General features: G+C 36.3%; 3 protein-coding genes across 3 annotated transcripts in view; 1 reads left to right on the plus strand and 2 right to left on the minus strand.

Moving 5' to 3' along the window:
- Window positions 1-2,762, minus strand: part of LOC115236817 (ATP-dependent RNA helicase dbp2-like) — a 7,455-nt gene extending 4,693 nt beyond the window's left edge. The window contains exons 1-5 of the mRNA XM_029809510.1: window positions 2,448-2,762; window positions 1,330-1,590; window positions 1,016-1,253; window positions 501-781; window positions 2-404 (exon numbers count right to left, since the gene is read on the minus strand). Coding sequence (XP_029665370.1) covers window positions 2-404; window positions 501-781; window positions 1,016-1,253; window positions 1,330-1,590; window positions 2,448-2,449 — 1,185 coding nt within the window. The 5' untranslated portion in view covers window positions 2,450-2,762. The remainder of the gene's footprint in view (window position 1; window positions 405-500; window positions 782-1,015; window positions 1,254-1,329; window positions 1,591-2,447) is intronic.
- A 108-nt stretch (window positions 2,763-2,870) lies between these two features.
- LOC115236793 (UDP-N-acetylglucosamine/UDP-glucose/GDP-mannose transporter-like) lies at window positions 2,871-6,093 on the plus strand. Its single transcript, XM_029809484.1, is given in 5 exon segments — window positions 2,871-3,081; window positions 3,298-4,566; window positions 5,008-5,424; window positions 5,512-5,735; window positions 5,827-6,093. Coding segments are annotated over 4 exon segments (1,779 nt in total). The 5' UTR covers window positions 2,871-3,081; window positions 3,298-3,588; the 3' UTR covers window positions 5,987-6,093.
- Window positions 6,094-6,391: 298 nt separating this feature from the next.
- The window catches only part of LOC115236815, a 10,556-nt gene continuing 3,155 nt past the window's right edge, over window positions 6,392-13,792 (minus strand). Inside the window, exons 7-19 of the mRNA XM_029809509.1 lie at window positions 12,106-12,211; window positions 11,802-12,027; window positions 11,573-11,720; window positions 10,992-11,287; window positions 10,663-10,912; window positions 9,890-10,579; window positions 9,264-9,403; window positions 9,007-9,165; window positions 8,708-8,817; window positions 8,474-8,641; window positions 8,301-8,393; window positions 8,082-8,223; window positions 6,392-7,960 (exon numbers count right to left, since the gene is read on the minus strand). Coding sequence (XP_029665369.1) covers window positions 7,658-7,960; window positions 8,082-8,223; window positions 8,301-8,393; window positions 8,474-8,641; window positions 8,708-8,817; window positions 9,007-9,165; window positions 9,264-9,403; window positions 9,890-10,579; window positions 10,663-10,912; window positions 10,992-11,287; window positions 11,573-11,720; window positions 11,802-12,027; window positions 12,106-12,211 — 2,831 coding nt within the window. The 3' untranslated portion in view covers window positions 6,392-7,657. The remainder of the gene's footprint in view (window positions 7,961-8,081; window positions 8,224-8,300; window positions 8,394-8,473; window positions 8,642-8,707; window positions 8,818-9,006; window positions 9,166-9,263; window positions 9,404-9,889; window positions 10,580-10,662; window positions 10,913-10,991; window positions 11,288-11,572; window positions 11,721-11,801; window positions 12,028-12,105; window positions 12,212-13,792) is intronic.

A 13,792-nucleotide genomic window follows, 5' to 3' on the forward strand; every position in this document is an offset into this window, starting at 1 on the left:
TTTTATCACCGTGAATACTCACGGCTTGCCATCCGTCGCGTCTAATGTTTCTCGTGATATCATCCACTTTACGTTTGGTTTCCACAAATATAATGGTTTTATTCTCTTTTTCAGTACCAATCTCTTGAAGTAGTCTATACAGTTTCGAGTCTTTCTCGTACTCGTGACAAACATCAATGATCTGAGTGATGTTGTGATTGGCCGATAGAGTCAAAGAGCCGATATTGAGATGAACATAGTCCGTTAGGAAATCCTCGGCGAGGGCGCGAACTTCTTTAGGCCATGTCGCTGACCACATTAAAACTTGTCTGTCAGGACGTATTTGCTCAATTATTTTTCGTATCTGTGGTTCGAATCCCATGTCTAGCATACGATCTGCTTCATCAAGTACTAGATATGTACATCTGACATGAAAGTAAAATGATATTTAAATAATTGTAAATTTCTTATAATTAGTTTATCAGGGTATATAAAACACTGAAATTTGAAATTATACATACCTACGTAAATTTGTAGTCCCTCTTTCTAAGAAATCTATAAGTCTACCTGGAGTAGCAATGCATATCTCAATGCCTCTCTCCAAATCATGTGCTTGCGGTCCTTTTGGTGCACCACCAAAAATACATGTGTTTCTTACAGCTGCAGTTTCTCCAAAGCAATTAGCTACTTCTTGAATTTGTTGAGCTAATTCTCTAGTTGGAGCTAAGACCAAGACAATTGGACCATCTCCATTACTTAAGCGTGGTTGATGTATGATATGCACAATTGCAGGTAAAATGTACTGAAAAAAAAATTTAAAATATTTTGATATACGCACACACATATATATATATATATATATATTTATATTTATTTATTCAAGTTATATAAAATCTATATTATAAAGCTATTTGCTTTGAAGATAAGATATTTACTATTAAATGTAAGATAATATAACAAAATTGTTCTCATTTGCTACGAAGTATAAATTTCCAATTGTTAAAACATATATACATATATTTCTAATTCTACTCACTCCAAGTGTCTTTCCGGAACCGGTTTGAGCAATTGCAACAAGATCTCTACCACTAAGGGCAATAGGCCATCCTTGTGCTTGAATTGGAGTAGGTTGTGAATATCCTTGTCTACGAATACCCTCCATTACATAGGGCGGAAAATTTCCCTCCTCAAAATATTGTATAGGATTAGGAACATTTTCGCCCTTTACAGATATTTCTGCATTCTCGCGAAATTGACTTACTTCTTCATTAGATCTAAATTCAAAATTAAATTTAATATACACAAACATTTTTTTGTGTTTATTACATTATATATTTAAAATTAAGATACCTATTTCTGACTGCAGGATGCTCTATATAAAAATCTTTGCGTAGTGGTTCCAAAGTACGAAGATCCCAGTTTACTTTTCTTAAACCACCACCAGGTTGCTTTCCCTTTAATCCACCTCGTATATTACTAGCGCTTCCCCTACCAAGTGTAGCAAATCTGCTAGCAATATGTCCACGTCCATTATCGCTGCCTCCTCTACTAGTACCTGTTCTGATAGTGCCACCTCGGCGGCCCCTACCCTGATCTCGATCACGACTAAACCTAAACATTTATGTTTATAAAAAACTATGAATTTTGATAAAAATACAATCAATTTATATATAATAAGATCTGTTCACACACACAATAAATCATAGGCCTTTTTAACTAAATTTGAATAAAGTTAATAAAAATTTCAAAAGTTCTCTATAGCTTGGCCAGTATATAAGTTCTGGTCATTCAAACTACCTTATTATTAGTGTCAAGCATACAATACTGAATATGATTTACATAGTAAATATAATAATTTCTATGCCTTATTTTTTATTACAGACTAAATCAGATTTTGTATTAAAATGTGGCATAAAAATTATCTGGTTATTAGTTATTGTTATATAAGCTATTGAAAAGTAAACCAGTTGAGATTGATTCTTATAAAATAGTAAAAAAAAAGATTTTAAAACTACATATTTCTCTCTCTCTTTCTCTCTGTCTCTGGCTCTACTAGCAGATCATTTTATAAAGAGTAAGTCATTGTCATAGAGAGCGATGCAATTTTAATTGCTATCTTTGTTTTATAGATAGAATAGTCCATTTTATACTTTCAGAGAGAGCTTTATTGGTTTCTCAATAGATATAAAATCAAGCGTGCGATTTTGCGAGCGAATTATCGCGGTAAAAATGAATCGGGAATAATTTGACTGTGTTGCGGTCAGACAAGCAAAAAAAAATATCAATTTCCGAGCGGTCAATATTGCACACAGCTTCCGTTATCGATTAGAGTTCACGAGACGTTGCTCGTACAATAATATGTATTCTTCTACGAAGAATTTTGCGGACATCCCGTATGTCTTAGAAGATGATTGATTGTCGAGAGCAATCATTTCGCATCCCGTACGATATTGTCATTGCATACTTACATCGAAAAGGGCGAATATCTTCCTGCGGGTAACGGACGTAACAGACGATTCTACCGCTGCGGACGGTTCCACGAGAGCCAATGGATGGCTTACAACAGTGTATCTGCGGCGAATCTAAATCGCTTGTAAAATTGGATTCTCAACAACGGATGGATCTCCGCGATTCGGCCGAATTAAAAACTGGTCGATATTACACTCGGAAACTCGAGAACGTTTGCCCGCCGTCGCCGGTAAATCGACGGATCGAAATTAACAGGAGAACTTACGCAAGTAGTTCCGTGTAAACCGTTTCCATGGCGACCGCGGCGGAGTGATACGCGGATACGCGTTCCCTGCCCACTTATTTCCGGCTGAAATCTATATTCGCGATGATCCGCGACGATTCACGATGATTCGCGAGCATGTGATTCGCCGTCAGATCGTGGCGCGGAAAAGATGACGCCAGTAGCGTCGCAGCATCTGTTCAAGCCGGTAAATCTGATAATGTTATCAGATTCAATCGGAATAAGAAAATGACATTGAAATTTAAAAATTAGATGAGAACGTTTCTGAAACGCTCATTTTTCTTTCATATTCGTATAAAATACATATGTATGTATATATAGGACGACAATTGGATACTTCAATTTCGCTGGTACGTGTATGTAAAAAAAAAAAGACTTTTTACTTATGTCGCAGATAAAAATCTCAGTTTAGCGAAATTATATCGGCTTCAAATGTTGAATACGTCAGGAAACCCATCATTATATTTATTGTTATCAAATTATTCGCGCATACATACACGCATACACATGTATATATCCATAAGTTGTACTTTGTTTTTTTTCTATCTTTGTCTATTACTTGACAGGTCGCCTGATTGCGGGACAAAGTCCGCAATAAGCATGTCGAATTGCATCCTGATTGAAATTTGACGATTTATTACACGGATTTGTCATACATGATCGGAACCGCTGCTTCCCGAGTTTGATCCGATGCGAGCCTGTTAATCATCGGCCGATGCTATGAACGGAAGAATGATAAGGTTATCTAAGTGTAGGTTCTTCCACGTGTGCATCATTATTTATTGAAGTAACGATATTCTTGAGTAAAAAGAAATCGCGTGGAACGGATCGAACCAGAGCAAGGACTCTGCTTGACAATGACGGAGCACGAGCAAAATGCTATGTTCGTGCGCCTGATGTCGGCATTATTTTACGGGCTTTCGTCGTTTATGATAACGGTCGTCAACAAAACCGTGCTCACATCGTTCGCCTTTCCGTCCTTCCAAGTATTGGGGATCGGCCAAATGCTGGCGACGATATTGGTGTTGTTCGTCGCCAAGAAACTACGTTACGTCGAGTATCCTAATTTGGAAGTGACGACATTCACCAAGATGTGGCCGTTACCATTGATATACATCGGCAACATGATATTCGGACTAGGCGGCACCAAGCAGTTGAGCTTACCGATGTTTACCGCCCTGAGGAGATTCAGTATCCTCATGACGATGATCGCCGAGTACTATATCCTCGGCATTAAAGCACGCATGTCTGTACAATTGAGCGTTTACACCATGATTCTGGGTGCAGTGGTGGCTGCGCTGAATGATCTCGCTTTCAATCTTGAAGGCTATATTTTTATCTTGTTGAACGATTTTTTCACTGCCGCTAATGGTGTTTACATGAAGAAGAAGTTAGATTCTAAAGAATTAGGAAAGTACGGACTGATGTATTATAATTCTCTGTTCATGCTGGGTCCAACAATCCTGTTGGCCTGGTGGATGGGTGATATAACCTCAGCGTTAGAATTTCCTGATTGGTCGAATCTATTATTTATTTTGCAATTTGTTTTATCATGCATAATGGGCTTTATATTGTTGTATAGCATGCTCCTCTGTACACTGTACAACTCTGCATTGACCACTACTATAATTGGATGCTTGAAGAACATATGTGTAACATATCTCGGTATGGTCATTGGTGGAGATTATATATTTTCATGGCTCAATTTTGTAGGTTTGAATTTAAGTGTAATAGGTAGTTTAGTATATACTTGGGTAACATTTCGTAAGAGGGAAACTCTGCAGCCAAAGTATACTTTGTTGACTGAATCTCAGACCAGTAAAATACAAGCTGTATGATTGTAAATATTCATATTGTACATATCTAACGTGTATCTCTTTGTATAATATAAAGAAGTTATCATCTTTAAGAAGTATGTAACACAGCTAGTGATCTTTATTTAGATACAAGAAAAATGAGTAATGTACGCATTTCTTCATTCTAAGCAAAGATCAAGATGATGACCAATATATTATTAGCCACAATTTTATAAATATCTTTGTTCCTTGTGTGTGTATGTATGTCAGCGCTTTTTAACTTTGGGTAAAGTTACGGAGCGACATGAAATATCACGTATGTACATGAAATCGCTAATCACCTGACTGTAATATGTACCAAAGTAAAAAAGTATTGTTACCAGATAAGTATTACGCTAACATTAGGAAAACGTTCAGGTCAATTGAGGTACAGCATCGCCATAAAGTTAGTTGTAATCTGTATAATCTGTACATATATAACATTATTCTAACGGAAATAAATTTTACCTATTAACTAGAGCACACCATCAAACTTCATTTTCTCCTCACTCGGTTTCAGGCCGTTTTGCGACCGCCTCGGCACGCGAGACATTTCTGGAGGATTATGCCAAGCACCATGTATCCCTATCCCCTCTGCAGCGTGTACTTCTCACGGCGGGCTCGGCGGCAATATCGTTGACGAATCCGTTTCGAGGTGACATGATAGCGTGTCTCGGGGAAACTACCGGTACAAACGCCCTCGTGCATTGTCACCGACAGATGAAGAGTACAACTGAGGGTCAACGTATACTCTCGCAAAAGCCACGCGTAAATACGTCCACCGTCGATCTCTCTTATCTTAGAGATCTGCCACCAGGAACCGTAGGCAGAACGTATCGCGATTTTTTGGACGACAACGTAAGATATGAATTTTATCGTTTGGAAAAAAAAAACGATGCGTAACGGCTCTTTTCTCAACGGGCGACTGTGATGTATGCGTTGCAGAATGTATCGCCCGACGAGAGAACAACGGTGCAATTCGTAGATGATACCGAGCTGGCCTATGTAATGCAACGGTATAGAGAGGTACACGATATCTTTCACGCTATGCTTTTAATGCCTACGACGATGCTAGGGGAGGTGTCAGTTAAATGGGTAGAGGCTCTACAGACGCGCCTGCCGATGTGCATAACCGGTGCGATATTCGGAGCTAGCCGGCTACGTTCTAGGTAAACTAATACTTCAAAAACGCTCTGTATGATGGCTTATAATTATCGCTGGGTAACGCGTCATTATTTTGTATATCGTATAACATTTCAGACAAAGACAATTGTACTTAGATTATCACCTTCCATGGTCTATAAATACGGGATTGAACGCAAAGTTCTTGTTAGGAATCTATTACGAGGAGCGCTGGGAACAGTCTCTCGAGGATTTTCACAGAGAGATGAATATCACACGTCTCGTATAATCAAAATAGCCAATCAAGAGATGAAATTATAGTAATTGTTAATAATGACTGTAAATAACTTGACAATCATCATTTAGTTGAGATAAAACGAAAAATAAAGTTGTGGCAAACGTTCATCTCCTTAAAGTTTAATTTACCAAACCTTTCAATTTTTAATGTTATATAATTTTAAAGAAAGTACTCTATTTTTTCTACATTTGTCGGATAAAATCATCGGATAGATTTGAAAGCAACATACATTATTGATATTACAAATTTGATTTAATTAAACGTTACATCTGTTATAAACATATATAATCTAAAATTGTACGTTTACCATAATCGTTATTATCGTCGTTGTTGTTCCAATTAGCATAATTGTGATTCTCATCTTTTGCTCTCTTGCTCCTTTATTCTTTCTTTTCTTAGTACTAATTGCGTTATCATACACGGGGTGTATCTTAAAATAGAAGACGATCCTTAAAGACATCATTATATCTATTGAATAAAAAATACGCGATCTATCTTATGAAGCGCATGTTCTTTCTGAATTATAATTATTTTTGGCACAAACATTTTCGTTTAGATACATTTTTTTAAATTGGAAGAATTAATGACGCAATAACGCGCGATCCGTAAAGATCGCCTGCGTTTTAAAATACATCCCGTGAATTATTATGTTTTTGAATAAAAACGAATGACTTAGCTTAAGATATATATATATAAGAAAGGATATATTTATATATGAAGAGTATTCCTATTTAAAAATTTTGCGCCATTGCGAAATTTGATTGAAGATTAAACGATCCGCTTTCCTTCTAAGATAGGTAAGCTGAATCGATCAATACGAGTATATTATGATATTATTTCGTAAAATAAGTACATATAAATAGATGAGCAAAACTGATTGTCATTATTCGACGTAATTGAGTATTACGTTCGTTTTATGCCGATCTCATTAATATTATTTTGCTTCGACTACACGCAACGAATTCTATATGACGATATAAAGTATACCCAGCTGTGACAAAATACGATTAAGCCTTGCGCAAAATCTGCACCAAAATTACGACAAACTTTGCTACAAATCTTGGCCATAATCGTAATTTTTCTACGATTGGCTCTGGGTAATAGATATAGAGAAAAAATGGAACAATTTTCTTAAGAGTAAAAACGATAATGATTATCACATATATATAAGCGTAGGAAAGAGAGATATGTGTAAAGTAATAAATTAGTAAATAGATGAATATTCGCGCGCGAAATCACGTATTTCTCTCGAATACTGATTGATTACGGAAATAATCAATGAAAGATAATATCTTCAAAGATTATTCCTCGAATATAATGCGTAGAATATCGTACGAGAAACCTGCGATTATCCGCCGCATTTGAGATTTATCGTTATGTTATTAACCTACACTTATTTATAATCAAAATTAGATAAATCTAGTTGAGCAGTAATATTTTAGTGGCCAGAGAGCATCCCATACCTTGATGTGTTTAGGCATTGACGACTCTTCGACTCGATGTATCGGGTTATCGGCAATTTAAAAGTTCGAGCCATACACGCAAAAGCGATCAAGAAAGCAATCAGGATGCTTCTCAGCTGATTGTAATCGATTTGGTCCGCGTTGCTGCTGCTGCTGATGAGCATGGATCGTTTTCTGTACGCTCTTGTAGAAATGCGTTCGCACAAATTTAATCCAGAGTCAACTTCTTGAGGTAGCAGTGAATCTCTTGGAAACTCGGCCGGTCCTCCGCGCATTTGCACCAACATCGCAGCATCAACCGGTACAAGTCATCCGAGCAAAATACTGGCTGCTCGAGGATCCGCGGACATTTCCTTTTACCGCCGCTGTCCAATGAATGATACCACAGGCCACAATTCTCCAATACTTGTTCCGAGGTCAGATCGGCATAGGGTATGTCTTCGCAGTGCGTCAGAACTTCCCAAATTGTTACACCGTACGACCAAACGTCAGATTGGCAGCTTCGTTTTCCCTTTGTATATAGATAAACAGGAAAAATTATTCTCTTAATTGATTTAAATATTATGAAATTTGTGGATAAATAGTCAAATATTTCAAAACAAGACCGGTTATTCTAATTATAAGACAATTACCGATAAGACTGCTTCCCACGCCATCCAACGTAATGGTATCTTAGTATAACACTCATCAACATAATATTCATTGTCGTATTTACTGCAATACATGGCTTGGTCGGACACTTTAATCAGCAGATCTTTACAGACGATGCAATTCCTGCAAGCATGAATACACATGCAACACACATACGTGAGTTTATTACGAAATATTATATAGTGAATATGTTTTGTTACCTGGCTGCCAGATCGCAATGCGGTACGTTCAAACTCTCGAGATACTTCATACCCGAAGCAATTTGCGTGATGAGATTTAATGAGCACTCGTAACTGCAGAATTCATTATCGCGTAAAAGTCTAACAGAAAAAATATATTCGAAATCTCCAGTCAATTTGTCATGCAGTCTTACCTTGTCGACACGTTGCGGTCATGATTTTTTAGAAAACTGGACAGATCCCCAAGTTCTCCGTATTCGAAAATGGCACTAAAAGGCTCCTCTTCAACGATCGCGATTATCCTGGTGATATTAACGTCGCGAATTTCAGCCAGGATGCGCATGTCGTTCATAAAGTCCTCTCTGATTCGATTTCCGTGCAAATTAAAATTTTATAGAAGTCCATTAAATAAAATAACATTATTTTACCTTAGAGCGTCGACGACACCGCGCCATAAAGACCGGACTATCACTACTTGACGGTTTTGAAGGATACCTAAATCCGGATTTTGTATGCCTTTCGCTTCGCATAAGTGAACCTAAGTAAATTAATATATTTGTATTAAAATTTTTTTTAAAAGTTAGATGCTAAAATAGTTTAAGATTACGATTAAAAAAAACATTTTAAAAAATGTCCTTCAAACGTTTCTTATATATAATGTCTTTGGAAATTTTGTGTGTGTACGTGTGTTGCTCCTTGAATAAATACATACATAGATGAAACTCACCAAACCAAAGTTTCCCTCGCCGAGTTTATCGAGGATTCTTAATCTATGTCGAGAGATACGTGGAACATCGTAAGTCCCGCGTTTGTACGACACGACCGAATCCCGAATGAGTAGCGGTGTGAAGAAACTTACAGTTGGATGCTGATCGCGTCTCTTTATCTATAACATACCGTAACACTGTATCGAGTATTGCATTAACAATCACAAAATTGTTTAAATTACCGTTATACTCGAACATGTCGTGAGCACATTCTTACCGTCAGAATGTCTGTAGCTGCGTAATAACTCTCGTATACCCTTTGATTGATTTTTCCCGTTTGCGAAGAAATCGGTTTTATTGTTGGAATTATACATTCCATTCGCGTTTCGTCCTTAAACTTTTCGTTGTTTTTAGAATCTAAAACACATGCGGGTCAATGATAATGTTACGTAGAAGATAATACATGAGACGTGCACAAGAGAAATACGACGCGCTCGAGTAAATACGAGCCACATTAATTATTCAATAAATATCTATCTTATAATTACAATTTGGTTGATTTAACTAATTAATGTATTTATATTAACGGATATGAAATTAACCATAAGTAAATAAAATTCCATTAAGAAAGGTCCGGGAAGTAGAGGGAAGTTAAAATAAATATAAATTATAGAGTGACAAAAACGTGAGAACCAAATAAATTATTATATTCTAGAATCTAATTATAGGATAATTATTACGCGATTATATACACATTCTGTTATCTTTTAGTTAAAATATAAAATGAAAATAAAAAATATATAGACTATCTCTTTCTCTCTTTCTCTATACACAATTAGATACGATCAATATTAGAGCTAATTATTAATATCATTATCATTAATATATGATTCGTATACATACCAAACTGTTCAGTTTTATAATTGGATCTTCCTTCGCATTTCATATACTGCTCCGAAGATATTTTATCAATTTTCTCGTAAGTGCTACGCTGTCCGTTTGTACCAACATCGCTGAATTTATAATCGTTGTTCGAGGAAATTTTGCTCTTCAATGATAATCTCGATTGCGATAGATTGTTGACCACGATCGGTGTGGGTAATTTGATATCCTTCGTATTGATCGTGATACCCGATGCCGGCGAGCCGCATAATAACGCAGTGTGTTTTTGCAGTAGAGCCACTTTGTTGCGACCCCTTTGTTTCATCAAGAAAATCGTGCAACTCGAGAGAAAGACTATTACGGTTAACGCTGCGCTGATCAATCCGATGTACGTTGATGAATTGTTTACGGGAAAAGCGTCCGGCGTCAGATTTGACTCGTTTAACACCGATGTTGTCTCATTCGATTCAGATATTCCCGTCATTATATGTCCGTGCAGAATATTAATCCCTCTCTCGTCGCCAGTTGCACCTCTAATTTTGTTCTCTATTTGAGTCTCGTCGTTTTCGTCCTTATTTTGTTTGTCTTCGATCTGCTTTATTTTCACGATCTGGTCCTCATTGATCGTTTGAGATATGTTCTCATTATTGTTCGAATATATCCATAATAATCGTTCTAACGCTCTGTCAGTGACGTTTTTTACGTCTGGAACTGGATTACACACACAAGATGATATTTAAATAATTATTTTAAGTTTTTACGAATATATCTAATAATGAAGTTAGAAAGATTACCTGTCTCGAATGTGATTTCGCTCAACAATAACCATTTTGATCTAAGTTTTAATTCTATTTTGACAAATTTGCCGATTCTTGATTGCAAGGGAATAGATATCGAGATGCTGTTTCTGCTTTTGCCATCTTTCTCGTTGCTAGTGTTAGGGATAATGCTCGTCTTAGAGTCATTAAATGTTTGAAACATTTCCGGCGTCGCATGATAATCCTTGCCATCCGATGAAAACCAAAAGTTTGCCATCGAGAACATCTACAAATATTCTTGATATTAAAATAAGTTATAAAAAATAAGTTTGTTAATAAAGCCTATTTCTTGAGTAATCGCGCACCTCGACATTTAGATCGGGTAAATCGGCCACGTGAATCGTACAGTTTTTAAACTTCTGAAAAAGTCGGAACTCAAAGAACAATTCTACATTGTCGCGACCGTGCCATCCGACCCAGTTAGTTATTCTATCGGATTCGAAGATCTCAATTTCGCTGCCAACTATGCCGTCTGTTAATTGTCCTAATCCGTTCAACATTAAATTCTCGATCTCGGTGCCATCGTACGACGTATCTTCGACGTTACATCCATTAGGTCCAATTTTATCAGCTTTAGGCATAGCATAACTAGCGATGTTTTCTGCACAAACAATAAAGAGCGCTCTTTCATTATATCTTCGCGTGTGTATTACGAAGATTGGATTTTTCGTCTTTAAATTACTGACTATATCTCTTTAGATATATTATCTGTAACATCTTCAGATTTCATGACTTTATTATTTTTTTACACAATTTTAATAAAATATAAAAGAGAGAGACGAAAAAAATATATTCGTTTAGAATTACATTAAAATATTATACACTCGCGAGAATAGATCCATATATAAATGATAAACGTATAAGATTAAAAGAATCGCAAACTCACGGTTCCAGATGCAGCCATAAATCTCGACACGCATACACACGGTGCGCGGATGTTGACTGTAAGGAACAAATCTCACTCGACTCGCAACGAACGGTAGATCCAACTTCTGCTTCTCGACTAGATATGTATTACTATTACCACGCAGAATCTGTGTAATATAATTCGAGATCTTAGTTAAATAGTCGATCCTTATCAGTTATTTCGATAGAAGTCGGGCACATATGCATACCTTGTTCCCTCTTAAATCTTTATACTGATGCCATCTTTCATGTCGCCAATATTCCAGAAAAAACGCCTCGGCATATTCCTGACCCTGACCGTTACCGAATCGGCCTTGAGTCTCGGTCCACGTGATAAGATGATCTCTCGTCAAATCAATTTCCAGATATTCGCGTATAGCGCTACTGATTTGAGCTTTCGGACACCAAGCGCCACCGTTCTTCTCCTGTCGTATTCTACGAATATTTATAAATTATCAATTAATTTTCATACGTAATTATTAAATAGGTATTATCGTGTTTTAATCTATGTACCTTGCATTTTGGGGACCTACGGATTTCATCTCGTAACTGGATGATGCCGTGATCGCTTCATCCGGGATTCTTCCTTCTTCCATGCCAAGGGGAAGAATGCATTTTTCTAAAATCATCATTGTTATTATATCTTTGATATTTTATATTTAAGAGTATATGTGATTGTATTTATATCATTTTCAAACAAGAAGATAAATATCATTTATTTCAGCTTTGAAATGCAACTTTGAATCTGCTTTCGTAAGTGTATAAAACGTAAAAATAAAATAAATATAAATAAACTAAACAAGTAAATATAAAATATGTATATGCCTATTATTTATTTTTTCTCTTAGAATTTTGCATTTTTTATTATTTACCATTGTTATTATTATTAATATAATTATAAGTATTAATATAATTATAAGTATTATTAATTATTTATTATTTAGTTTATATATTACAATTAATCTCCAATAAATAAGTAACAAAAGAGCAAAAATCATTTTTATTACTTCTTATAACATTTTTAAAAATTAATTGGGAAAAGTTAATTATTTTGTCAAAAGATATCACATAGATCTCGTGAATGTGGCTTATAAAATATAAAATATGTATAAAAAAATAGGTCACTATACAAAAGGAATATTAATAAGGGAACAATAAAATGATAGACTGAAATGAGCGATGCTTACCGAGAACGTTTCCGAGGGATCCTTTGGTACACCAGGTGAACAGCATTAGAATTTGTATCAAAAGACGTACTGGCTCCATGATATGTTACGATAGCGCAGCGCGTATCGACAATCCGAACGCATTTACAAATCATAATATAGCTCAAAGAAAGCTCTCATCGCGTTCTCTTCCGCAAATATCGCGCGGTAAAAAATACAAAAAAAAGAAAAAGATGTGATTAACGAAATGATAATGTTCACGAGGGTAATGCAGCTTTTCGTTCGCACAGGGTGGGGATGTTGATATTCGGCGTAGCTTGGCCCGGCTGTTGTCTCTGCGCAACAAGTATGGAACGATCAATATGCGTTATTTCGCGGGTGGGCGAAATTCCGCGTATTTCGCTAATCTTCTTTTTTTCTCCCCTAAACGGGCGAGAGCGTTCGCTCTCGATTTTTCCAGGAGAAAGATCAAATTTCATGCACGCTCGTCGAGATTTTTAAGATTCCAATTCCACGCGTACTTTCAATATTCTTACCGTTCGAAAGGGAAATCGCCGATCCTTGGAAGCAGGTCTCATAATTTAAATGAAACACGTGCGTCGCGTTAATAATAATTCTTCTTTCAATTTTCGAGCTTGGTACTTTAACAGTTTTGCTTGACTCTCATTTTCGCGTTCCTCTATCATATGTGCAAAGCGATGTTTTCACGATACATTCCGATGGCCATGCACACTTTCGCAACATCCGCGCAAACAAAAGGCAATTCGCGGCATTACTCGCTACAGCCACCACAATACCGCGGAAGGAAGGACCTTATATGGGGATGATGTGTGATAACGCCAAGGGGTGTGACGTTTCGATAGCCAATGGCGATAGCAGCGGCATTTCACTGCGCAAAATCATAAAATTCCTGATTAAGATACTTTTTCGCAATACGGAAAAAGCCTTTTAATGAATTTTAAATACATTAGTTTTTTTAAATATATTAGTTCAAAAATAAGATATTACTAATTTTATATATATATGTATATATA

Source organism: Formica exsecta, unplaced genomic scaffold, assembly GCF_003651465.1.
Source record: "Formica exsecta isolate Colony F162 unplaced genomic scaffold, ASM365146v1 scaffold26, whole genome shotgun sequence".
NCBI classification, from domain to species: domain Eukaryota; kingdom Metazoa; phylum Arthropoda; class Insecta; order Hymenoptera; family Formicidae; genus Formica; species Formica exsecta.